We start from the raw sequence: 26,274 nt of genomic DNA, 5'->3' as shown, positions 1-26,274 counted from the left end.
AATGTCACATGAAAGCCAAGACTACTTCTAGGGATGTTACAAATTGACCGTTTCCATTAATATTTAAAGAAAAACTTTCTTTAACTGATTGTTCTGTAGAATGATGAACATCACCAAATTCCAAATTAATTAATTCAGTATCTTTTTAAAGATGGTCTCTTACAATTCTAACTATTAGCATGGTCTTTGTTCTACAAGAGAAAGTATTGCACTGCTTTGTCTGTCAATGTATATAAATCAATATGAATTTGATAAAATTTACTTAACTATTCTAAAGACTGGCCTCTGAAATCTGTTGGTGTTAAATAAGATGGGAGTCAATTGAACGACACAGACTTAGGTTTAAAGTCAGCGTTTCATGTCAGTTGTGGTCAAATATGTACTGTTGTGTAAACATTTTATTGACAGAAAATGCGTTAAAACACGTTCATCTCTAAAACTTGTTAGTTCACAATCAGCTACAGGTCGGCTGACTTGATTTTCTTCTCATACAATCCCGCAGCGTCACAGTGCATTTCCCTGTTGATTCCGAGCGTCCATTGACTTCAATGGGGCTTCTAAGAACAGTTTTTTTTCAGTGCTCCGAAAGTAGACAGTGATTGGATAAATGCTGCTATTATGTCCCGCCCACGGACGCTCAGCGTCTCTGGGGGTGAATGAGTGGGCTGGCCCGGATCCTCCAATCATCACACGGAAGCCCGATCTGTCAAACTGCGTCTCCTTTTGACTGACAGAGGTCTGTACTATAAGAAGTCACTGAAATAATTTCGCGCTCAGTCCCATCGCGGATTTCTCAAGTGTATTCGAAAGACAAACTGCTGCAATATTTCTTTATTTGTTTGGCGAACTTGCTAGCTGATTTGCATCATACATTTCACACAATTATAGGCTACACCACAATCCTTGTTTCAGTTTTACAAAGTTTAATATATATTTTTTAATTGTTCATTCATATACAGTAATAGGCTAGGCTAGCGTCGTACTTGGGTGAAACTGCTCACGATGGCAGACAGTGCTAATATTGTCGACCTGATTTTAGTGAAGCCATTAATAAACAGGGTAAAATTATATTTGTAAAAAGAGAAATATAAAGGAACTGATTAATCCTTTGGCCGATTAATCCTTTGGCCGATTAATCAGCGACAATAGGACGTTTTGCAAACTATTTCTATCAGCAGAACTTTGCTCCGATTGTAGCCAATGGCTGTGCAGCACTCCTATGGCACTCTTCCTTGATTTTATGAGACACGCGTGCTGGCATAAATGCACTACCGACTTTAAATTATGTTCTTCGATGTAGACTACATCAGATATTTTTCTCAGAAAGCAACACTCCACTCCAAGAAAAAACCTTCAAAGCACTGGGGCTAGGGTTAGAAAATGTGGGCTAACCCTTGCGGTCCCAGGGTAAATGTTGGAACAGCTGATTGTACCGCAAGGCTGACAAGTGGCATTCAAGGAGTATCGGTTTTCAGTTTATTTCTCCCAACAAAATGTATCTTTCGAATATATATATAACGCAACACTATCAGCTCCTTGTTCATGATACAAGACGACAGGGAGGATCAGAAACCATTAATCTTTTACTTTACTTGCCAATGTGGCATTCTCTCTTCCAAATACTCCAGCCATGTAACTATCCATTCATGAAATTAAATCGCACACGTTAGGATTCCCCCTACCTTGGGTATATGCACCAACATTAATGGTTTGTAAGAGTGACATTACCATGTAAAGGGATGCACAACAGAAGTAATCCTTCCTGGCCTGTGAGAAATTACCGGATTGCATTGACCTTTGTCGAACATTTCCACCGTGGTAAAGATAGTTTGACAGATATTCAGACATTCAAAGCCCAATAGCTTGCAAACAATTTAAGCTACAGACCCCGGGTTGGTCTAGTTATGAAGGAATAAAGTTGGACAGCACTACACAGGACTCGCTTTTTTGATTCCAACAGTCTTTGGTTTCCCAGTTAAGCACCTACTAGGTCATGTGATCTGGGAGCTATTGAATTTACAAACGATTTTGTAGTGTATAAAAAAAATAGGATTCCTATATACAGTGGGGAAAACAAGTATTTGATACACTGCCGATATTGCAGGTTTTCCCACTTACTAGGCATGTATAAGTCATGTCATTTTTATCATAGGTACTCTTCAACTGTGAGTGACGGAATCTAAAACAAAAATCCAGAAAATCACATTGTATGATTTTTAAGTAATTATTTAGCATTTTATTGCATGACGTAAGTATTTGATACATCAGAAAAGCAGAACTTAATATTTGGTACAGAAACCTTTGTTTGCAATTAGAGAGGTCATACATATCCTGTAGTTCTTGACCAGGTTTGCGCACACTGCAGCAGAGATTTTGGCCCACTCCTCCATACAATCCTTCTCCAGATCCTTCAAGTTTCGGGGCTGTCGCTGGACTATACAGACTTTCAGCCCCCTCCAAAGATTTTCTAATGGGTTCAGGTCTGGAGACTGGCTAGGACACTCCAGGACCTTGAGATGCTTCTTACGGAGCCACTCCTTAGTTGCCATGGCTGTGTGTTTCGGGTCATTATCGTGCTGGAAGACCCAGCCTACTTCAATGCTCTTACTGAGGGAAGGAGGTTGTTGGCCAAGATCTCACGATACAAGGCCCCATCCATCCTCCCCTCAATACGGTGCAGTCGTCCTGTCCCCTTTGCAGAAAAGCATCACCAAAGAATGATGTTTCCACCTCCATGCTTCACTGTTGGGATGGTGTTCTTGGGGTTGTACTTATCCTCCTTCTTCCTCCAAACACGGCGAGTGGAGTTTAGAACAAAAAGCTTTATTTTTGTCGAATCAGACCACATGACCTTCTCCCATTCCTCCTCTGGATCATCCAGATGGTCATTGGCAAACTTCAGACAGGCCTGGACATCCGCTGGCTTGATCAGGGGGACCGTGTGTGCGCTGCAGGATTTTAATCCATGACGGCTGTGTGTTACTAATGGGTTTCTTTGAGACTGTGGTCTCCGCTCTCTTCAGGTCATTGACCAGGTCCTGCAGTGTAGTTCTGTGCTGATCCCTCACCTTCCTCATGATCATTGATGCCCCACGAGGTGAGATCTTGCATGTAGCCCCAGACCGAGGGAGATTGACCGTCATCTTGAACTTCTTCCATTTTCTAATAATTGCACCAACAGTTGTTGCCTTCTCACCAAGCTGCTTGCCTATTGTCCTGAAGCCCATCCCTGCCTTGTCCTTACACAGCTCTCTGGTCTTAGCCATTGTGGAGAGGTTGGAGTCTGTTTGAGTGTGTGGACAGGTGTCTTTTATACAGGTAATGAGTTCAAACCGGTGCAGTTAATACAGGTAATGAGTGGAGAACAGGAGGGCTTAAAGAAAAACGAACAGGTCTGTGGGAGCCGGAATTCTTACTGGCTGGTAGGTGATCAAATACTTGTCATGCAATACAGTGCATATTAATTATTTAAAAATCATACAATGTGATTTTCTGGATTTTAGTTTTAGATTCCGTCTCTCACAGTTGAAGTTTATCTATGTAAGTAGGAAAACCTGCAAAATCGGCAGTGTATCAAATACTTGTTGTAGGAAAACTAAAGCATGTGCTTTATGAAGGGAATAATATAGCATCAAAATTATGTCTCTGTCTCTTGCTGAGAAAGCTATTGAAATTCTAATGTTTCAAATATTTCTCAAATTGTATAGGTGCTTACCTGAGAAACCAAAGACTGTGCAATGTTTGACTCTTCCCTATCAAGACTAAGTGATTTGAAGCATCTACAGTGGATATAAGAAGTATACACACCCCTGTTAAAATGCATGGTTCTTGTGATGTAAAAGAATGAGACAAATATAAATCATGTCAGACCTTTTTCCACCTTTAATGTAACCTATAACGTGAACAATTCAATTGAAAAACAAACTAACATCTTTGAGGGGGAAAAATAAAAAAACTCACAACATGGTTGCATAAGTGTGCACACTTAAACTAATACTTTGTTGAAGCACCTTTGGATTTTATTACAGCACTGTCTTTTTAGGTAGGAGTCTATTAGCATGGCACATTAGCTGTGCACATTTGCCCACTCTTCTTTGCAAAAGAGCTCCAAAACTGTCAGATTGCGAGGACATCTCCTGTGCACAGCCCTCTTCAGATCACCCCACAGATTTTCAATTGGATTCAGGTCTGGTCTCTGACTGGGCATTTCAAAACATTCTTCTTCTTCTGGTGAAACCATGCTTTTGTGGATTTTGATGTGTGCTTTGGGTCATTGTTGTGCTGAAAGGCGAACAACTTCATCTTCATCTTTCTAATGGATGCCTGAAGGTTTTGTGCCAAAATTACCTGGTATTTGTAACTGTTAATAATTCCTTCCACCCTGTCTAAGGCCCCGGTTCCAGATGAAGAAAAACTGCCCTGAGGCATGATGCTGCCACCACCATGCTTTACTGTGGGTATGGTGTTCTTTGGGTGATGTGCAGTGTTGTTTTTCTGCCAAACATACATTTTGGAATTATGGCCAAAAATGTCAACATTGGTTTCATCAGACCATAACACATCCCACGTGCTTTTGGGGGACTTGATGTTGGTTTTTGCAAACTTCAGCCGGGCTTGGATGTTTTTCTTCGTAAGAAAAGGCTTCCGTCTTGCCACCCTACCCCATAGCCCATTCGTATGAAGAATATGGGAGATTGTTGTCACTTGTAGCACTTAGCCAGTACTTGCCAGAAATTCCTGTAGTTCCTTTAATGTTGCTGTAGGCGTCTTGGAAACCTCCCTGACCAGTTTTCTTCTTGTCTTTTCATCAATTTTGTGGTACATCTAATGCTTTGGAATTTATTTTGTACCCTTCTCTGATATTTTAACAATTAGATCCCTCTGATGCTTTGGAAGCACTCCGTGGCTTTTGCTCTGAGATGAAACTAAGAAAATGTCAGGAACATCCTACCAGAACAGCTGAACGTTGATTAATCAGTCACTTTAAATGATGGCAGGTGTGTAATGAGTTTGAATGTGATTGGTTAATTCTGAACATAGCCACATCCCCAGTTATAAGAGGGTGTGCAAACATATGTAACCAGGTTATTGTAAGGTTTTTATTTTTCATTTTCCCCCCTCAAAGATTGTTTGTTTTTCAATTGAATTGTTCACATTATAGGTCACATTAAAAGTAGAAAGAATTCTGATATGATTTATCTTTGTCTCATTCTTTTACATTTAAAAAACCTGGCATTTTCACAGGGGTGTGTAGACCTTTTATATCCACTCTAGGTCATGTGATCAGGGAGCTATTGAAATTCTAAACTGTACATTGTTTCAATGTGTTTGTAGAAAACATTCTATATTATCCCTAAAAAAGTTTAGCAATCTATAAAGAGCAGCCCATTTCCATGTCTTCCTGAACACTTGAACATTGGTTTGAGGTTTATATGTGGTGTAGCCAAAGAGTTATGGAGATTTTAAAATGTTCCTGATGCACTTTGCACTGTTGACGCTCACATGCAACATGCTTTGGTTATGGGCAGACATTGTTGCCATAAATGTTTCCTGCAATTTGAAAACGACAGTCGGAAGCATGAAAACAAGACCTGTGCAGTGTTGTCCAACTTTTTTCTTTCATAACTAGACTAACCTGGGGTCTATAGCTTAAGTTGTTTGCAAGCTATCAAGTTTTGAATGTCTGAATATCTTTCAAATATCGAACGTCAAACTGTTTTTACCACAGTATTCTATCCAACTATATAGTCCACCAAATCACACCTCACGATGTTCTGTTACCAACATATACAAGAGGAGCCGCCTTTCTGGAGTGAGTGTTGACAAGCGGTTTCCTCCATTGTAATATCAGGCTTCTCAACTGGAATAACTGACTTCATGGGGAAGAAATAGTTAAAAATATCTACATAGTTCAGGGTTTGAGTTAGCTGGCAAATTCTGACTTTTGGTATCGTGTGCAGTTGAAAATAGATGAAAATATCAACGTACAAAATGTTCTTTGGGAAATATCCCAAATACAGCTCTTTAGAAAATTAAGAGACCACTCCAAAATATTTCTTCAATCAGCATCTCTACATGTATGGCAGCCATTCCATTCCAGTGTCTGTTGAATTCCCGCACAGGCACACCTCATTTTACTTGGTGATTAACTGAACCAAATCTAATTTAACGAGGAAAAGTAGAAAAACCACTGCTGTGGTCATCACTATCCTCTTGCAATAGGACCAGCTAGATGAAATAAACTGCAAGTAGTACCTCAAAGGTAATTTGAATACAAAAATGACTATTCAGCATGACAAAAGATTTGAAAAGAAAAGCTTTGAGTGGGGGAAAGAAGGCTTCAATCCTGGCTTTACTGGCAGAGGGATACAGTGAATGTTACTTCCAACCTGAAAATTTCAAAGACAGCGGTTCATAAGAACATGGTCAAGCAACAGACATTGGGGACAACAAAGCTACAGACCGGCAGAGGGCGAAAACGACCAAGAATGTCCACTGACCAAGATTACCGTCAATTCAATAGAATGTCACTCAACAACTGTAGGATGACATCAAGTCACCTACAAAAAGAACAGCAAATGGTGCATGGCGAGGACTGTTCGATACAGGCTTTTAGGGGCAGGGCTGAAGTCGTGCAAAGCAAGAAAATAGCCATTAATCAATGAGAAGCAAAGAAGAGCCAGGCTGATTTGCAAAAGATCATAAGGATTTGACCATAGAGGAATGGAGTAAGGTTATCTCTGACAAGTCAAGTTTTCCGCTTTGCCCAACAACGAGCGTGGCACGAGATTCAAAAGCTGCACACTATGGCAATAACTCCAGCATACACGTTTAATATACAGCAGGACAACATATATATATATATATATATATATATATCCATACATTTTAATGCGCATTATCTAATTAGGGAATATTAGTCCAAATATTTTACATTCGAGTTGATCAGACAAATAAGTGACAAATGCATTTTTTATTAAATTATAATGTTGCAAAATTCGGCTACGTTATGATGCATTGCAAAACAATTCTAAACTTTTTGAATATACTGAAATTTAGAAAGAAACAAGTTTCAGTAAATGATCTGCGCCTATAGCTTTATGCAAAGTTGTCGAACGCTCTTCTGCACCCAGGGCCTAGATATCCTATGGAAACTGACAGAATTCGCATCGTATTTGATGAGACATTTCTTACATTAGCTGCAAAATCCTTTATTCAGAGTGAAAACATGATTTTGTAATCAAAATTCTGTGCAAAAAGATAGTTGTCTATAAAATAATCGTGATCTCGCTCAAATTATTGCAATCCGACAAGTATCTAATAATTGCAACATCCCTAGTTTTAGCCTATTTTTTCAGTTTGCAACGATTGTGAAAAGTTCATTCTCCTGACTAATTTAAATCAAAAATATTTGTTGGATCCTAGCGTTTGTGTGTTATTTCTGTTTTAAGGTAGGCTATTATATGGCTATTTGAAAGATATGTCCGGAGGCTGTTAAAAAAAAATCTAACAAACTCTAATATAGCTCCCACCCACTGTTTTATTTAGCATTCTAGAATCAGTCAGTTTGATGTTCAGTTTCAGATTAATTTCTTTATTTAGGTATTTACTTGATCAGTTCAACAGTTATTTGGATTCTGTTAAAGTCAAATGCTGTTCGTTTCCAACAGTCACTTCATGGTGTGGTGGGGTGGTATCATCCGGTTAATCACCTATCGTCTTTTTCCTGTTCTAAACTGTTGTTATATCGGCCTTTAAAAATCCACAATCGGTCGACCTCTTGCATATGCTTGTATGTTGCAATGTAGAGCCTGGGCTAACTGTCTTTTTAATTTGTAGCTCCAGTGACTGTTCCGTCCCAGACCCCAGCCCAGTCCCAGGCACCACAGCAGGACAAGCTGCAAGCAGAATTAGAGGAAGTGTATGGGCGTCTGCAGAAGTCTGATAAGCAGATCAGTGACTTGCAGGAGCTCCTGCAGAATGCCAGCACCAATGTAGAGCAGTACCGCACTGTAGTGCTCAGCCTGGAAGAGTCTCTTAGCAAGGAGAAACAGGTGCAAGTTTTTCATATTAGACCAATGACAGATTGCACACACTGGTACATTAACTTTTCCCTCTGAATTAAGCCAATCCATCCTTATACTGCTTATGTCCAAATTCAGTACAGACATGAATTCAATGTAATTTCCCCTTTAGCCTTGTTTCAGTGTTTGTATATTTGTATCTCTCAGGCTCGATTGCCTCTGGAGACTCGTTTGAAGGAGGCCCATGAGTTTCGGCATGGGCTAGAGAAAAAGCTGGTGGAATCTGAGAAGGAGAAACAGGAGCTCCGTGAAGAAAACAGGAAAGCTGTGGAGATTGTTGAGAAAGAGGTAAGATTGCCTCTGCGAAATACTATTGCAAAACATCCAAAGCAACAAATGTGGCTAAATGTAGCTATGTATTGAGCCCTTCAACAGTTATGTGCATGACTGGGGCTGACATGTTGTCAGGGCCCAGCAAAGCTTTCTATCAATTTCATTCATGCTTTTCCCAGGGAAATGAGCTGAAGAGGACCATGAAGAACATGCAGTCAGAGCTCCAAGAGGCCCTGGAGAGGATGGCTGCAGCCATGACCAAGGAACGGATGGCCATCCAAGATAGTTCACAACAGGTTGTCCAGTTTTTCTTGGTTTCACAGATTTTAACATTTACATATTTATTGTAACAAATGTGTATATTGACCCATGCATACAAAATAATCCTTTTCACAATACATCCATAAAAAAAAAGATCCACAAAATGCTAGGTTACATGTTTCCAGTGATTTCTTAGATAAATTGAGGGGTAAGTAGCCGTCGTTGTTGCTTGTCTCAGGTCTTATAGGCATTAACTGTCATTGAAACTCAGTGAAGAATATGGGTATGTCAGTATGTCTGGACATTGGTTTGTGATACTCTACTTGACTATTTATTTTCTCCAAAAGGCCAAGCTGGCCTTGGAGGCCCAGAACAAATATGAGCGGGAGCTGATGCTTCATGCGGCTGATGTAGAGGCTCTGCAGGCAGCCAAGAAACAGGCCCTTCAGGGGAACCAGAGCAGAAAGCAGTTAGAGGACAAGGCAAATCAAGTAACCGCTCAGTTACAAGAGGCCCGCTCCAACTGGAACCAGCTGGAGAAGAAACTCAAGGTTTGTGTGTTGTCACAGAGGGAAAGGGGAAATATAGGCTTAGTGAATTGTAATAGATTTTATAAAATAATAATTAGGGGGAAAAACTAATTAGTGCATTTACAAATGAAGGAACATGCCAAATAAATGTGTTTAGGTACTTTATTGAGTTCCGCAAAAAATGTTTTTGCGAAACTTGATAAACTTACAGGAAGCTCCTTTTAGGACTGCTCCTAGATATGCATACTTCATCCCCCATTATTTTTATATATAAAAATAACAAATGTAAAAGTGTATTTAAAGCAATTTCTGCCCGAATTTCTACCATACACGGTATCCACCATTTTATTTAATTTTTTAAGCTGTAATTCTGTTGTCACCAGGTGCAGCATAAAAATTGCTTATTGGCATAAAGTTTTGGTAATATTGATTAGTCTGTGTGTGCGTGCGCATGTCAGGGTTAACGCTAGCCGGCAAATGCAGGCGGTATCACTTGTCATGCATATAAAAATATCAACAGACAAAATGTCAGGTGGGAAATATGTAGAATACATTGCTTAAAAGTATATATAAAAAAATTAAATATCATAATATTGTGACCTGTATGATATGTTGTCAAAATAACAGCTAGCCTCCGCTCGCTCTTACAGTAAGACATTACTGAGTGTTTGGTCGTGTGACTAAGCAAAACGGCGTTTCAACGTTTATGCATTGGGACAACATATATTTATCTAATTAGGAAATATGGTTGGAAATGACAAAAATCGACTTACAATATCTTTTATAGCCTAGACCCACTCTTTACAGTAAGGCTTGTTACTAGGCTTGTGAAGGGCTGTTAAACCTAAAATGATTTGTCTTAAATATGAAAGACTATGCTGCCTGGATTTTTCAATGGTTTTATCCGTCGAGTTGGAACTATACCCCACATTTTGCATCAGCTTGGACGATTGGCTACTGGTAGGCAAACAGCTAGAATGGCAAGTTAGGGACCATTGCGAGAAGGGAAATTGAAAAGCGAAAGATGAGATATAGGCTTGCTAATGCATATAGATGGCCTAAAAGTAACGTGTTCACTCAATCATGTAATAATACCTATAGAGGGATGCCTAAAAAACATTAAGTGTTGTGGCTAACCGTAAAATATTTTCGAATATGGCAGTGAATAGGTCAATTGATTAAATTCATTTGTAATGCTTTGATAAACGAATGTATCGTGTGACATCAGATGTAAATATAGATTTTTTTTTTAGGAACTTAGGTACATTTAATTAATTGAGTCAAAAAACTGATATTAAACTATATATACTAAATATATTAATTTATTTTTATATTTGATGTTGTTATTGGAGATAAAATATCTGTTAGGGGAGAAATTATGGTTCTGTACAAATAACCACTGATGGATATTGCAGGATGTATTAATGTTGTTAAAAATAGGAACTTAAGAGCAGTTTTGGATAATTGAGTAAAGATGTATGTAGTAGCTAATCCTGACCCCCCACTGACACCAAACACTCATATCACAACTTATTCCTATAGCAGTTATTCATCTCTTTGTTGTTTTTGTCTCTTAATTGTTCATGTATTTTGTAGTTCTGCACTTTTCTACTTGCCAGTTTTTGTCCTTGCACTATATTTTTCTGTTTCTGATTCATTGTGCTATTTGGCTTGAATTTATAGATATTTATTTTTGTATTAGAAGAAACAGTATAACAAACAAACTTTTATTTTCCCCCAAAAAAGTCCTCACACTGATGTCTACAGTGTGGCTGGTCGCTTGTCAGATCATTGACATAATTGTCAATTTCTTTCTTAGTTTCGATAGGCCATTATAACTTATTGAATTGCAAATTATTGTTGGCTTCCTTGCCCCATTGCCTTATTGTTAATTTGCTTATTGAAAAAAAAAAACACAATAGAAAATCACCATATAAAACACGTTTTAAATTGCCTTGTAATAGCCTACATTTAAACAGCAATAAAACAAAAGCTATGTTTTTATTTAAATAAGAAAATGTAACCTAAAGACTGAAAAATTATTTTCCCTCATTGACTCTTGCAAACAGTCTAAGAAATCAAAAAAAGGTTAACGGGTGTAATTGTCTTGATGAATTGGTCTTGATGAATTTTTTTATTGGAATGGAAGTTACAATTATTTTAAAGTGCAATACCTTTTACCAGTTTTACTTGAAACACGCCATAAGTCTACACTGAGTGTGGAGGGGGAGGGGGTAGTAATTTTGCCAGGCAGGAGAATGGCCTTGCCGAAATTATCCCCCACTCCAAACTGGCTTCAATTTGTGAATCAAATGTTTTTTTGTGGTATACTCAGCATGAGCTACCAAAATTATGAACTCTGCCAGTCAAATACTTTTTGTGGCACTACTGAGTTTGGCAGGCAAGAATACGGTCTTATCCTAATTTGACTAGTTACAATAGGAGCCCATTATAAATATAATTTACAAAATGAAATAAACATGAATTATTATCCTTACACTTTAGAAAACACTAGTCAAATAAGAAATGGGAGATATGAATAATTTTGCCAACGATTTGTTTATAGTAATACACTTGAAACAAATAGCCAACCGAAAACTGCAGGCATTGCCTTCCCACGTGATTTAAAATATCTAATGGGGCGCAGCCTAACGTGGTCATTGATTGCTCCCTTGATGTACACAATTAAATGTAATAATTTTTCTACGAAGATCAGTGAATTTTGTAAGCTAAACTGTCCTCTCAACAAGCAACAATTCTTAGCAATGAGAGTCGAGAGAGTGTGCTTGCATGTAAAGGCGGGAAGATTTTTGGTAGGGGGGATGTTTTCAACACAACACCAGATGCAAAAGATTTTGATAGACAACGATCATCTTGTACAATATTTTGATTCTGAAATCAAATGTCCTTTTCCATGTCTAGTCCATGCTTGCTAAAGCGCATTTGACATGCTCTGCGGACAGTTATAGGCTCAGATCATTTACTGAAACTTTGATTCTTAATTCGAGTTGAAACCTTGTTTAGACTTGTTTTGCAATGCACTCCAATGTAGCCTAATTTCACACCTTTATTATTAGACAAACACGTTTCAGTCGCTTATTTGTCATATCAACTCTGATCGACAAAAGAAAAACAGTCAAGCGTGTGTAAAATATTTAGGCTAATATTCTAAGTCGTATTTTGTCATTTCGAACCATATTTCCTAATTCACATTAAAATGTATGGGTATAAATATGGGTAACACTATTTGAAGGGTTGTGCATAAGAGGGACATGACATTGTCATGGTACTTTCATAGACATGACGCATGAAGGAATCATTATGAACGTTTATGAATGTTGTCATTTGGTTATTGTAAATGAACATCTACAGTACAATGAAATTGAAGGGGTATGGTAGCATGTGCAACTGAAATGACGTGTTTGCAGCAATGAGGATCCCAAGGTAGACGTGTTCCTGTAACAAATGAATACTTCAGACTTTGCAGGGCAGTGTCAGAGTCCAGTAGTACAAAGAGTAGATATGGTTATTGATGGGTCACCTAGTTCAGCAGGGTTACAGCAGATTGGAAGAAAGTGTTCCTGAGTGCCTGATAGGAGGGCAAAACTTTGTGGCATGGATGTGACGGGTCCCTGATGATGCGGCACACCCTGTGCCGACACCGCTTGTGCTGGAGGTCTACGATGGCCGCAAGCTGTGTACCAGTGATGTGCTGGGCGGTTTCCACCACCTGTTGCAGAGCCTTCCAGTCGGCTACGGCGCAACCGCCAAATCATGTTGTGGGTCGCAGTTAGTCAGGAACATAACCTGTCATAAACATGTCATAGCAGGCCTGATTATCCTTCTTGAAGAAACTATTTAGCTTTGTGTAAGCATTAAATAACTGTCATATGTGGTTGGTTTTAACATTGGTTGTCATGAGACCATAATTATTGTGTCATAAAGATGTCATTAAGTTTATAAAATGCTGTCATAAAGATCTAATTAAATCTGTCAAAAGCTTTTTAATACCTTAACAAAAGCAAGAAATGTCTTTATTGTTTTTGCACAACAAATGTTTTCTAAAAAAAACGACTTTCAACAATCCTACTTTCGGGTAAGTGTACATGAACAACCATTAACAAATGTAGTAGTTACCTTAAATGAACATTGATGAACAAATGGTTAACAATGAAAACCCTTACTTTATTAATAGTTTATAAATGCATTAAATAAGTGTAGTGTCATTTGTTCATGTTGATACAGGACATAAGCGCATATGTTTTTTTTGCAAGAACACAGTTTGTACTGTAATTTTTTCAAGATTGATACAGGACATCCGTTCATGCACAGTACTTAGTTATTTGCATGAACAATAGCCTGAGTAATATAAACTAATGCATAATATAATCACATTGAAAACATTATTTGTAAAGTTGGCTAGATTGTGATAGTTTAACAAATTATCTTCATGTTAACACATAGAACATGGCTGAGCAAGTTAGAAAAGTGCTCCCCGGAACTGTCAAACACTTGACTGGAGCTAGCATACAGCTAACTGGAACCAGCTAATAACCAACCGAAGCCAGCTAACAAGGAACTAGCTAATCGCTAACCCTTACAGTGCAACGATTGCAAAGTTCCTAAACAATAGTTACAAAATTTAATTATATTAATCCTAGGGATATTGTCAGGAGTGTTCAGTACAGTAACAAATTCGTTTTTTTCAAAGGAATGCACCACCGTCATCTCATTTTACATAGACATCTCATTTTACATAGGCATGTTATCAAACTGTATCTAAATGTCCAGTGTACTTTTGTAATTTACCGACCTAGAAAACCGGATAAATGATGAGAAAGACATGGCTTTTCCTTGAAGAGTTACGTGAACGCTCAAGTGTTTGGATCGTTAATTGTCCCAATGCAACATGACCACGTCAAACTGTCCTGCATCAACATTAACAAAATTACAGTAGATACTATGTTCCTGCAATAAACTTTTTTTTTTGTACTATTGCCCAAGACACCATTATAATGGCGTATTGCTAACCAGTGGTGCCACTCCAATCAATGTCAACTTTGCATAAAAAATGAGTTATGAGTGTATCAGGACAGTGTTATGTCACTCTTATGCACACCCCTTCAAATAGTGTTATCTAAAAAAGTTGTCCTTTTGCATAAATGTTGAATTACACAATTGTGTGAACATGTTATTTAATCTTTTACCCCGTCTATATGCATTTGCAAGGCTGTTATTCGCTTCAGGATTTTCAACTGTGGTTTGATCCCTAACCTGACTGTATAAACGTGTGCAAACACCCACACCATTTTTAGTACCTCTTAGTCAAATGTCCTTCCGGCGCTGGTAGTGGATATATACATGTGCAAGATGCACCATTTACTGATAATTTTGTGTTAGCAACAGTCTCCCATTCAAAACACGCATGAGTCAAAATGACCCCTGACAGCGCTTCTAGTCGGTTTCAATGGCTCAGCGCTTCTAGTGTTAAGAAGTCACTGGCTTGTGCGGTTTGTGTATCAGTAGTATAGATGGAAAGTCAGGCCGTCTGGCAGCACAGGAGCCCTTCAACAATGTTCTCAGTTACTCCATAATAGTTGGTCCTTCGTAGGTAGCTTATTCTCAATTTATCGGCCACATGGGCTTCAGTATCATGCCAGAAATCATCAATTTCAGCCGTGAGGTCTAATTTACGTTATGCAGTGGGAAAGTGCACATCTTTGACACATCACTATCCTATAATGGTGAAGACTACAACAGGCCAGGTACATAACCTTATGTTGCAGAAACAGTCTGACCTTGATATCCTTACTCCCCCAGGAAGATCTTTCAAAGCTGCAGAAGCGAGCAGATGAGCTGCAGAAGCAGAACGACCTGCTGCACCAGCAGATAGAAAGTTTAGGAACCAAGATGGCCTCCACAGTGCAGTGGCACCACCAACAAGCCAGCCGGGAAAACAGCCTCAACCTGTACTTCAGCGAGGAGGGCAAGAGTCGGGAACAGATCCTTGAGATCCTTAGGTAAAGATTTAGATTGTTCATGCTAAAGTCATTCTTCAGAGCGCCTTATGGAAAAGTGCTGTCAGCACTACTTGATCATTGTTGAAAGTTCACACAAATGTTTTAGATTGTAATGTCTAATAAACATTATTGTAAATGTTGTTGATTCCATACATTAATTTGTTTATTTTTTTAATACTCTTATTCATCAGGGTTCATTTCAGCAGTGAACAGCATACCAGCAACTAATTTACATTGTGATCTGTAAAAGCTCCCTGCGTAGTGTAAGATCATTACGGTCAGGTTGATATGTTTGTACATTACTTACAGGTTTGTGCGACGTGAGAAAGAAATAGCAGAAACGCAGTTTGAGGTGGCTCAGGTAGAGACACTACGCTACAAACAACAGGCTGAACACCAGGATAGAGAATTGAAGGAACTGCATGAGAGCCTCAATGCAGAGAGAGAAAAACTGCAGGTGAGTGCAGAATTGGAAATTAAAAAGGCATCATTTATAATAACATATGGGTTACTGGCAATGGCTTTAAAATATCATCAGATAATTTAGTTTTTTGTTGCGGTTTTCAAACCAGGGTCATAGAAACATTGTGACCAAATCACTGATTGGTTTCTCTGTCCACCAGCTAACAGCAAAGACAATAGCCCAGAATGATGAGAAGTTGAAGAAGATGGAGAACATGAACGTACTTGTGGAGACCAACAAGATGCTGAAGGAGGAGCGAGAGAGACTGGAGCAGGAGCTGCATCAGACACAGGCCAAAGTAAGGCCTACGCTATACTCTGTGTACTGTTATAAGGAGAAATATACCAAAATTGTTTCCTTTTGCTTGTGTTTACACCTGTTCATCACCATCTTTTTCTTTCAGGTGCAAAAGCTAGAGAATGATATCACTCCCCTGCAGGACTCCTACTCAGAACTGAGCAAGAAGAATGACATGCTGCAGGCTGAAAAGAAGCTGCTGGAGGAGGATATCAAACGCTGGAAGACCCGCACACAGGTCAGAGGTCAACCTGTGTGTTACAATGTACAAGGCACTTTATATTTTTAACAATGCAATGACAATGAGGTTAAAGTGCACACTGTCAGCTTTAATTTGAGGGCATTTTCATCCCATTTGAATTAATAATTTTTTAACAGTAGCAATTTGTTTTACTTTTTTTGTCTCCCGCCATTTAAGTTTACATACAGCTTTCTTATTATGCGAATATTTTGTAATTTTGGGATGTTTGTGCAAGACCGCTGTCGATGTGTAGTGTTCATTCTAGGCTTGAATGTGCATTTGGAGTCGGTTGCTCATTGATTTACCGGAACTGTATTTTATGGTTCCCTTCCCCTAGTAGGGGTACGTAACACAAGTCTAAATCTACTGTTTGCTACATTGATAAGAAGAGAGAATGCACTGCAATGGCAAATGACCAGTTAGACTAAGGAAGACCTCTACAGTTGATGACCAAAGAATGCTCACCATAATGAAGATAAAAAACAAGGAATAACTGTCAGATCTGGAACACTGGAGGTATGAGGAGATCCAGATATGATCTGCAAAAGGATTGAAAAAGAAAGTACAGGGCTAAGTGGGAGTCTAACTACCACAGTTCTGACCCCAGATGTGTGTGGGTAGGACTATGACACATCACGGAATACAAAGGTAGCAATAGCAATGATCCTCGTCCCGCCGCCTCGCTCCCTGACTAGCTCAACACCTTTGCACGGTTTGAGGCCACCAAAACAATTCCTTCAGTGAGGCTTGCAAAAGTGAGCCCTCAAAAGTCACCAGGGCCAGATGGCATTCCACGATGTGTCCTCAGGGAGTGCAGTGGCCGACTAGCGGCTGGTCGGAGCTCACATCTTCTCCTCCTTTCCTGACACCTTGGACCTCTTTCAATTTGCATACTGCCCCAATAGATCTACGGTTGATGCTGGGGACCCTGGGACTAAACACCTCCCTCTGCAATTGGATCCTGGAGTTCCTGACGGGCAGACCCCAGGTGGTGAAAATGGGCACATCCTGTGTGCTGGAGCCCCCCAGGTCCCTCCTGTACTCCCTGTTCACACATGACAGCCTGGCCACACAGAGCTCCAAAAGCATCCACAAATGTGTAGAAGACAGTACCATTCTGGGTCTCATTTCCAACAATGATGAGACCGTTAACAGAGAGGCGGTCAAGAACCTGGCTACATGGTGCCAGGACAACATCTCTCTCAACGTCTGAAAGACCAAAGAGATTATCGTGGACTTCAGGAAGCAGCACAGGGGTGGGTCATGCCCCCATGCACATCGATAGAGCTGAAATGGAGCGTTTACGAATTCAAGTTTCTGTGTTTTCATCAGAGATGACCTCACTTGGTCCAGACAAGTGAACTCAGCAGTGAAAACTGCCTAAAAACGACTATACTTCCTGAAGGGACTAAAAAAATTTGGCGTGTCTGTAAAAACTCTCAGGCTGCATTACTACTGGGCGCGGCAGCTGCTCCACTGCAGACCGCAAGTCCCTCCAGAGGGTGATGTCGTCTGCGGCGTACATCATCGGCTGCCATCTGCCCTCTGTGCAAGGCATCTACCGCCTAGCTCCCTAACCCTAACACACGATGCCTGAGGAAAGCACAGAACATCAAACATCACAGCCATCCAGGCTATGATCCACACTACTGCTGTCTGGTAGATGCTACTGGTACATCGGTGCACGCACTTCCAGATTCCAAATTATTATTTTATCCTTCAGGCCATAAGGATCTTCAACCCCCAAAACTGATCCATGATCATATGGATCACACACAAACTTTCCACATGCTCTGATGTCCTCTCAGGTATTTTTAATGGACATTAGAATATTCCTTTGCATGTACTGTTCGTGAGCGTATTACACATGTATCTATAATACTCAATACTTCTAACATATACTGTTCATTCTTCCCATCCTACTCTTTCAAAAATGTATGCTAGTTTGCATTTTTTTATATATTACAGCTATTCCTGCCATATCAATAATATTCAATACTACTACCAATATTGTTGCTAGTATACAGTACTATTTTTAAACTGCTGCTATGTACAGTTATGTATATTATTTCTTTATCTTCTTGCTATATTTTTGCTGTGTATACATTTTTATCTTAAATTCTCACTACATAGATGTAGTGTGCTATATCACCATTCATAAGCTTATTACACTCACATTTATCTATAATGTTCAAGAATTCTACAAATTGCTGCTAGTTTACACTGTTATGAACATTACTGCCGTACTTGCCATATCTAAATGTTCAATAATACTACCCAGATTGCTGCTAGTTTCCAGTACTCCTGGACTGTGGAGACAATATTTTGGGGAATGAATACAGTTTTGAGGGTAAATGTTTTTTTTAAAGGAAACCTCTCCCAGCTGAAATGAAAGTGAATGGGGCAACGGATATAGCGTTCGAAATTGATACATTCTGTTTTCCAAAATGGGAAGGCCACTGTGTATTGTTTTACGACAATTATCCAAATAATCTATTACACGCCTACTTACAGAATTGAGTGTTGTCCATTTGGTCCCTTCAGCCTCTGCCTCTTCTGCGAGGTGCAAAACACTAGTTGTTCTAAAGCTGGATTCATAAAAAAAAACTAAACATTAACATGTACTGAAGTAATGGCAAGAGTATCATGTAGAGAATGTAGAGGGCTATCTATTAAAGGGCTGTAAATCCTTAACCATTTATGGATGTAACACCTTCAAATTAAAGCTGATAGTCTGCACCTTTTCGTTATCATCTCATCTTCATCTTTTCGTTATGTCATTTCAAATACAATGTGCTTGAGTAGACCCAAAACGACCAAACTTGTGTGGGGATTTATTTGTGTTTTATATATATCTGATGTGTTGTCCTTAGCAACTGGTGAGCCAGCAGAAGGACACTGACCAGGAGGAGAACAAGAAGCTAATCTCTGAGCGGGAGGCCCATCTCAAACGTATCCATCAGCTCTCTGAGGAGACTGGTAGACTTAAGGCTGAGGTCGCCAGGTCAGTGCATATGTTCAAGTTTCCTTATTGTCATGCCAGTAACATACTCCTATGCTGCTGAATAAAACAACTTTCCTCCAACATCACAGTGCAAATATAGGACAGAGTATACAATCAGGCACACAAATGTTAGGGCCCTCTGTACTTTGTACCCCTCCCCCCAGTCCAACACCAGTGGTTCCTGCACCTTCGGTGCATTGCCCCCTAATATTGATATTCATAATAATAATAATATTGCTAACCAAGACAATAGGATTCCAGCACTTTCGGTGCTTGGCCCCATAATAACCAACAATAACAGAAACCGTAAGGTTTCACCCATTTCACTGCTGAATCCTTAATAATTGCTAACAATTACGCAAGGGTTTCCCCAGTGAACTGCTGAAAACCTAAAAAATGCTAAGGTAAATGCTTTTCTGAGCATCACCAGAGAAGATACCAGCATCGGTGGGTCACCCACTTCAGGCAGTATGCAAAATACAACCAAACAACTCAATGTAATTGCTAACTTTGGAAATGGAATCTTTCTCAATACTTTTCATGCTGTGAAATGTTTTTTTTTAAGGACTCCTAGCTGCTCCATGTATTAGATTCATCTCAGAGCCAGCACATTTGAATAAACTTGCAGACTAATTATTAATCACTTGACAGCTTGAGTCAGGTAAGTTTGTTCAACTTTAAAACAAAATTGTGAGATGGCTAGTGGTCCTGTGAGTGGTTTGAGAATCACTGAAATTGGTGGACAATGTAGGAAATGTAGCGAAAGGTAAGCTGAGAATCTGTTCTTTAACTTCATAGTAACTGTTTTGTTTGACGTTTTAAGTTTGAGTATTGATCTAAATGAAAACAAAATGTTGCACTGTCTTAGTAATTATGTTGGTCACTGTGTATTCTAAAACTGATGTGACAGCACTTTGATTTTTGAAAGTAAAAAAAGTAATCAGTCAATAAATAAAAAATTGTGCTGTAATTGTTTAGCTGTAAAAAAACAATGATAGCACACATTTATATACGCTTCCACTTTCTACGCTGTTAGTAATCAGCCATTTCGTATAGTGGTTGAAATGATGATCACGTATCCGATCGTCAAGGGAGAAAGCATATGATTGTCTTGTTCATGAGGTTACAGACCCAGTCTTCATACACAATGTCTTATAAACTCAATCTCATCTCACACCATCTCAAACAAACTTCCGGTCATACCTCAGCTTTATAGACATCCCAAACAGAATACACATCCTAGTACTGTAAGCCCATTGGCTATTTACTGTTGCACTTTGAATGAATGGGACTTCCTTTGTTACGTATAAAGAGATGGTCTTTTGTTATCTAAACATAACAAGCATACTCTTCAATACTGTAAAAAGTGTAAGTGTCTAGGAGCAACAACAGCGCAGCTACAAAGTGCTAGACCCTGCAAACTCTCAGAGCGAGGCTGCATGTAAAAATTGCCTGTCTTCTGTGTTTTACCAATACATTTTTTTTCTGTAATGCAAGTTCTGGTGCTATCAGAGGAATAACCTCTGTGTAAATATAACTATCTGCTGATGACTGATAATGCAAGTTCTTGTGCTGCTGTTTCAGGGTTTGGGCTAGGCCCTTTAGTTCCAGTGAAGGGTCATCTTAATACTACAGGTTACGAAGAGATTTTAGACAGTTGGGTGCTTCCAACTTTGTGGCAACAGTTTTTGGAAGGCCCTATCCTTTTCCATTATTTTTGTGCCCTGTGCACAAAGTGGGGTCCATAAAGACATGGTTCGACGAAGTTGGTGTGGAGAAACTTGATTGGCCTGCACAGAGCCCTGACATCTACCCCAATGGACAGCTTTAGGATTAATTGGAACGGCAATTGCAAGCCAGGCTGCCTAGTTCAACGTCAATGCCTGACCTCGCAAATGCTCTTTTGGCTGAATGGACACAAATTCCCACAGAGACACAAGTCTTGTGGAATGCCTTCCCAAAAGAGTGGCGAATGTTATAAGGACATTAAAACTCCATATTAATGCCCATGGTTTTGGAACGGGATGTCCCACAACCTCAATAGGTGTGATGGTCCGGTTTCCAAAAACCTTTGGCCATATCGAGCCTATGAAATATGGTACCAACACTTTTTAAATACACTTTTTAAGTGTATGTTTTGAAAACGACTACACAAGCATTTCCTTGCGTACTGGGCAGGGACTACAAACTTAATCTCAATGATAACAAATACTAAAGAATGATAAAGCAGTATGAATGATAATTCTTGAAAGTAATAGCAAAATAGATATCAAAAATGTTTTTTATACTGTGGCACACAATGCCGACATTTGTACAAGTTTTCATAAATCCACATAGTGCCAGAAAAATTTATCTATTTAGTTTTTTACTAAAATTAACTTTATTCTCTGCATCCTTAGGACCCAAGCTTCATTAACCACAGCCCAAAGCCAGTTGCAGAACGTTAGAGAGACCCTGGGCAAGGTGACCACCGAGAGGGACACTACCAAGAAAGAACTTGATGTAAAGAATATTGACATCCAGGAGAAGGCCAAAACCATCACGCAGGTCAAGAAGATTGGACGACGCTACAAGACCCAATACGAGGAACTCAAAGTACAGAATGACAAGGTAGGTAGTGTTTGTGTAGTAGGGGGTGAATGTTTGTGTATGCCTGTTTTGTGTTGCCTGATTTTGTGTATATGTGCAGATCGTGAATGTGCTCAGCCAGATATGTAATGACTTCAAACGTGGACATACTGACTGATTTCCTACAATGTAACTCTTTGCACCTCTCCCCCTTCACATTGGTTTCCTCTGTCAGCTTGTGGCAGAAGCTGCAGCCAAGGAGGTGCAGCAGGCCCAGCAGCACGCCCAGCAGCTGGCTCAGCAGGCCTCGGCCCAGGAGATCCAGTGTCTGAAAAACTCCCTCACCCAGGCCAACACCAAGATCAAAGACCTTGAGGGTCAACTAGAGAATGTACAAAAGGTATGAGATTGCAGGCGGTGCGGGGCAAATTCAACTCTGGCACTGTAGCCACACCAACTCAGATCACCATGCTCCATCAGGCCACCTCCCACCATTTGTGCACACAGTTGCTATTTTTTTGTTTTTAATGCATGGTGCATTTAGAGATTAAGGTTTAGATGTTACACTTAAGTGTAGATCTTGGTTACTGGGGTACCGATAATTTTTTTTTAATACAAAAAAAAAAAAATACAATATTGGAACATAAAATATTTAATCAAGCCTGCTCTTGAGCACTGAGTCTCTTCATGTAAAGTCTGACAAGGCTGACACATCCTTTTTGCGGGTTCATGATATGGCTGCTGCTATCGATTATATTGATAATCAATTATTCAATGCATAAGATGCTTTATTATTCAAATAACCAAAAGAAAAATCACTTGACTGGCGCTGTCTATAATGTCTTGGTCCCTACCATTTCTAGTCACTACACAGAGAGTCTGTCATGGTCTTGGTTGGCGTAAATATCATTAAAGGGATAGTTCATCCAAAAATAATTTCGCTGACAGTCCCCTTAACCCGAGTTGTTCCTTCATCCTCCATTTTTTCCAGTCAAGTTAATGTTCAATCGTAATGAAAATGTAGCTGCCACGTCAGAGCGGCAAGTTATTACGGTGGATGACCTCCAGCGTACTACTGGTGCGCATACCAAACTGTCAGAAACTGACTCCATGAGGGTCGCATGAGGGCCCGACGTCCTCTAGTGGGACCTGTGCTCACAGCCCAGCACCGTGCAGCTCGATTGGCATTTACCAGAAAACACCATTATTGGCAGGTCCACCATTGGCACCTTGTTCTCTTCACAGATTAGTGCAGGTTCACACTGAGCATGTGACAGACGTGAAGGAGTCTGGATATTCCTTGGTTAATGTTATGCTGCCTGCAACATCATCCAGCATGACTGGTTTGGCGGTGTGTCAGTGATTTTCTAGGAAGGCATATCCTAGACCTCCACGGCCTAGCCAACAATACCCTGACTGCTGTACCGGGATGATATCCTCAGACCCATCATCAGACCTTCTGCTTGTGCCGTGGACCTTGGGATCATCCAGGGCAGTGCCCGGCCTCATGTGACCAGAGTGTGTAAGCATTTCCTGGATGGTCGACGACATTGAGTCCATTTACTGACCATCATGTTTCCAAGACCTGAATCCAGTTGAGAACCTCTGGGATGTTATGTATCAGTGCATACAACGCCTCCAAGAAATGCCACAGACTGTCCAGGAGCTCATTGATGTCCTGTTCTGGGAGGTGGTCCCCCAGGACACAATCTACGTGGTGGCCATACACACTACTGAATCACATGGTTTTGTGATGAAATTCACATAAGTTGGAACTGCCTGTGATTTCAATTGTTAGATTTTTACTGTGAGTTTAAATCTGTAATTTTGGTTCTCATTGGATTACACTATGTACTGTAAAGATTTTTATATATTTCATTTATCGAGACCCGATGTGTGATTTAAGTGTTCCCTTTAACACTGATCATGTCACCTCTAGGTCTATTATTCATGAGACAATATATATTCCACTGGTTTATAAAAACCATATGGGACTTTTAGTCCTGCACTTAAATAAGGAGGCTGTAGCCTGTGATGGACTTCATCAACGTTTTAGTAGCTCAGTCAAAAACTGACATTAACTGAAATCTGGTTATCTAGGATGATGCAAATATGGCGCTGGATGGATACAATGTGTTCAGCGTTGGTAAAGGTGGTTGTGTCACAGTTGTTAGTCTCTTTATTCAAATCTCCATTACAAAACAATTTTAGTTGTTGCATCTCCAACTTTGGAATCAACTGTAATATTTAAATTAAAGCTGCAAGGAGCATTTAGCGGGTTGTATCGTCTTTGTTGACATACGCACCTAGTAGAATTCTTATAGATGTGTATATATGTGCAAAACCACACCCCTGCACATGTTCATCTGTCAATGGCTCTGCCATGTTTTTCAACATACTGGCCTGGCTGATACAATGTTTGAAGACCAATGTCCATAGATGCCAAATAGTGCGTGAAGATTTGACATTTGGTGCCAGAGCAGTTCATTTTTGTGTTTTTCACAAATTCTAAATGGCTGCCAAACCATTAAAGCGATGTTAATGAGTCCCAATGGCACATATGTTCCTTGTGAGGAGGTGGACCTCTTTTCAAGGCTGTAACTCCAACAGGGTGAGTATGGTGACCTTGCTAATGTGAAAAACCTCAATAGCGCCACTGTGTGGTTGATAAAAAAAATTATTGCAGTCATTTTTTCCGTGTCATTAGTGTCAACCTGTGTTCACACAAGTTTGTTAACCCTGGGGAGAGGCCTCCAAAGCAAGCTGCAGTAACTACTTTGCTATGATTTAGCAGGTATAATGAAACAACAAAACTTTGCAGAGTGTAAGGAACAAAACAGACGGCGCTGTTGGTAACGGTGTGCATCACAAGGGTATGTAAATTAAGTGAAAGGGCAGGTTTTGTGACAGGACAATAACAGTTCTAACCATTTCTCAGTGTGCTTCACCTTATTCTTTAATCTATGTAAAGTATTATTGAAATTGTCATTCTGTTTCATTTATCATTCCCCCCACATAGTTATTCCTTTGAAAAGGTAGCCTACACAACACATTATAGACACCAAATACCTTTATTTTAATGCAACAAGTCTTATTTTTGCTGATTAATCTGTAATGTAGAGTCTAACTGTTGCTACCAAAGTTAAATAAATAATAGGCCTGCAAGTATAGAGCGGAATAGTTGTTTTGAATGGTTTTATTAGTGCAATTCGTTTAATGCCAACTCCATAACATGAACCGTACACAATCATTTGCATGGATATCATGGAGGTGGTAACAGCAGCCCACAATCAATGATGTGCAGTTACTTAATCACAGAATCGCAAACTCCTTAAATTTTAAGATATCAAACCTAAACATTTTCAAACAAGAATAGAAATCGATACACCTCTATATCCGCATGTCAGTGTAATTTCTAAGCCCAAATAGTGTAATTTAAATGACAACGTAATCATCCCCTCTTGAAAATCGTTAGACCCTGGACAACTTCTGTACATGGCGGATACATTTATCTACTACCTTGCTGGTTAAAACGACAGGCATTTGATTTCCAAAATGGGGCACTTTGTCCTACTTACCAATAACGATGTAACCATCCCATATTCACAGTGACAGTGGAATAAAGCGATTTAACAAGAGGTTTACAACACTAGTAATTACAGAAACATGAATGCATGGCGAATGAAACCATCAAGGATGTACAGTACCATTATGCAGTATGACAGGATGCAGCAACACAAATAGACATGGCAAAGCCCAAATCAATAACATTATAGGTACCAAAGAAATAAGAACAGACTCTCAAAAACAATTTTCCTTTGACGCTATAAGCCAGGTGTACTTTTTGTAGTTGGTCGATTGAAAGTGCCACACCTATCCATTTCTTCTCCTCCATTGTGCATTAAAAAACAGCAGGGCTCAGTACAAATCTAAACAAAAAAATCTAACAGAAAGCACTGCACCTACTACATCCTTAGCCTGAATGGTTGCTAGTTGGAGGTTTGGTTGACCCTTCCTAACAATTTCCATGTTTTCTCGAAAAAGGCTTTGCCAGTAAATCTGTCACCAAATGCATTTCTTCTACTCCATTGCATGTTATAAAGACAACAGGGCTCAGTACAAATCTAAACAAAAAATTTAACGGAAAGCACTACATCCAAAAAATCTCAACCTCATGGAAGAAAGTTAAAATAAATGTTAGATGTTCCTACATTGTCATTACTAGTTTTACCTCATTTAGGTAGCTGGCTCTCCGATCACACCACCTGAAAAATGTGCACGTAGGCAACAAGGCACGCTAGAAGGCTGCTAAGTGCCAAAGCATAGACTCATTATGGCAAACGCAATCTAATTGGTTGAAGAATGACAAACAACCACCTCCTCCCCATTTGCTTCAACATAAGATGGGATTCACTCAATTCTATAGGCCTCAGGATAGATTTTCACCCAGAGACAGAAAATCTGATAAAAGCTCTGATTTATCTGAGCTACACTGGAAACAGCACAACCGAAGGAGAGAGAAGCAATGCAACT

At 39.6% G+C, this 26,274-nt stretch overlaps 1 protein-coding gene across 4 annotated transcripts in view; it reads left to right on the top strand.

Moving 5' to 3' along the window:
- The window catches only part of tpra (translocated promoter region a, nuclear basket protein), a 160,489-nt gene that overhangs the window by 77,545 nt on the left and 56,670 nt on the right, over nt 1-26,274 (top strand). For all 4 annotated transcript variants that reach the window (XM_013132787.4, XM_013132788.4, XM_013132785.4 and 1 more), the window contains exons 22-32: nt 7,840-8,054; nt 8,232-8,372; nt 8,537-8,653; nt 8,966-9,169; nt 14,969-15,168; nt 15,478-15,625; nt 15,792-15,929; nt 16,035-16,166; nt 19,043-19,173; nt 21,573-21,783; nt 21,977-22,141. In XM_013132787.4, the coding sequence (XP_012988241.3) occupies nt 7,840-8,054; nt 8,232-8,372; nt 8,537-8,653; nt 8,966-9,169; nt 14,969-15,168; nt 15,478-15,625; nt 15,792-15,929; nt 16,035-16,166; nt 19,043-19,173; nt 21,573-21,783; nt 21,977-22,141 (1,802 nt within the window). The remainder of the gene's footprint in view (nt 1-7,839; nt 8,055-8,231; nt 8,373-8,536; nt 8,654-8,965; nt 9,170-14,968; nt 15,169-15,477; nt 15,626-15,791; nt 15,930-16,034; nt 16,167-19,042; nt 19,174-21,572; nt 21,784-21,976; nt 22,142-26,274) is intronic.

This window comes from Esox lucius, chromosome 3 (genome assembly GCF_011004845.1).
Source record: "Esox lucius isolate fEsoLuc1 chromosome 3, fEsoLuc1.pri, whole genome shotgun sequence".
Classification (NCBI taxonomy): Eukaryota; Metazoa; Chordata; class Actinopteri; order Esociformes; family Esocidae; genus Esox; species Esox lucius.
This window is presented reverse-complemented; position numbering and strand designations above follow the sequence as displayed.